The 1,623-nt window shown below is 47.3% G+C and overlaps 1 protein-coding gene across 1 annotated transcript; it reads right to left on the reverse strand.

Moving 5' to 3' along the window:
* Window positions 1-338: 338 nt before the first annotated feature.
* Window positions 339-1,493, reverse strand: COCVIDRAFT_21150 (hypothetical protein; the record flags this gene model as incomplete). The annotated part of the gene is made up of 1 exon (XM_014694885.1): window positions 339-1,493. One exon carries the CDS (start codon window positions 1,491-1,493, stop codon window positions 339-341), a length of 1,155 nt encoding a protein of 384 aa, XP_014550371.1.
* Window positions 1,494-1,623: the final 130 nt, after the last annotated feature.

Genomic DNA, 1,623 nt, shown 5'->3' on the forward strand with positions numbered 1-1,623 from the left:
CCCCCCCCCCCCCCCTCTCTTCTCTATTACTATTATCGTTCTTATAATAATATACTTATTATTATACGTATATACTATTTAGCTCTAGATACTACTAATATAGTATACTGTACCTTTTTAAGCACGTGGTGGCCTAGGTAGAGCTGAGCTAGGTATCGTCACACTTATATGCTAATAAGAGTATCGCTCTAGCTAGGGGTGGACTCGATAAACCTTCTTAGAAACCCTCTCTCTTCTATGTAGAGTACCTAGTTTAAATTTTATATTCTTTCTACTTATGATACACTAAGTATGCCTATAGTAACTCACAAAATCCTACCTTTAGCTACCACACTAACCTAGTCCCACTTTGTCTGTCCATCGACAATACTAACCCTCTCTAGACGAACACCAACCCGATGATGACTAGCTACATAGGTAGGGTGTATAACGTTAGAGTTCTCCCTCATAATTTGCTCTATTACTACAGCATGCTTCGGCCGCATACCCAGGTAGCGGCCCTTATCAATGACGACCTGCTCCCTATAGGGGACCCAATCTAGCTCAAGAAGATCAGGCCATGAACCCCCCTGCTTCCTGTCTAGAAACGATATGAACTGCTGGGTAATTGGATGCAGTTCCTTGGTACTAACTTCATCGTAGATAACCTCTCGGATAAGATCGTCGAGGTACGTTGGAGGGACTTTGAAGCCACTTAAGCCCCAACGTCCATGAGGAGGGAATAGCTCATTCCCAACCTCGTATGTGCATAACTCTCCTCGCAGCACAATATCCACCTTCGTATTGCTAGGGAAGCAGGCTGCCATTTCCATAACTCGGTGGCATCCGAGTAGTATCCGAGCCTCAGAGGGGAAAGTGACTTGTCGAGGTCCGAAGTGAAGTACCACACGCACGCAATTGGCCTGCCCAAGGTTCCGAATAGTTTGCCGATAAAATCGCTGGAATCCGGGACTAGTGACGTCAAAGAAGAGTTCTTCTTTGCGGTCGTACACGAATTCCTCCTCCGGAATGATCTCAAGGTGCCTACCCAGATTCTCCAGTGAAATGTACTTATGGCACTCTTGCTTATTATACAAGCGAGTGCTATCCTTGCGTGTTGTATCGTTGTGAAACCCCTCCTCTTGCTCGTCCACAAGCTTCTCTAGCCCTTCGGCCTGGATCTTCTTCTCTAGCAACCGCCAATACCCATATAGCACACAGGCAACCATGTCGCATGCTGCTAGAAACGATCGGTCTCCGTCAATGTAATCGGCGCAGTGAGGCCAAGGCTTCCTATAGCGACTATCTTCAATGGTTTCCCCTCGTCGCGGTCCTTGGTCCTCTCGGCTTGGATGACCAATACCGACGTCTAGGGTGCTAATTCGCTCCTGCGGGAGACTGTCATGGGCGTACATGCGAAAACCTAACCCCTCGGGAACAAAGCCAGAATTGGAGAAGGGAAGGATAGTAAATCCTTCCCAGGTCGATCCGAGACTTTGACGTTGGTAGGTCATATTGCGAGATAATCGTCGAAGATGGTAGTCGTAGCAGTGAAAATGGGATAAGCAGTGTAAGAAGAGTATCGGGTTGGCTTAACTATATGTGAGAGTGGAAGATGAGGGAAGAGAGAGAGAGAGGGGGGGG

The sequence above is a fragment of the Bipolaris victoriae genome (assembly GCF_000527765.1).
Source record: "Bipolaris victoriae FI3 unplaced genomic scaffold scaffold_197, whole genome shotgun sequence".
In the NCBI taxonomy this organism is placed as follows: domain Eukaryota; kingdom Fungi; phylum Ascomycota; class Dothideomycetes; order Pleosporales; family Pleosporaceae; genus Bipolaris; species Bipolaris victoriae.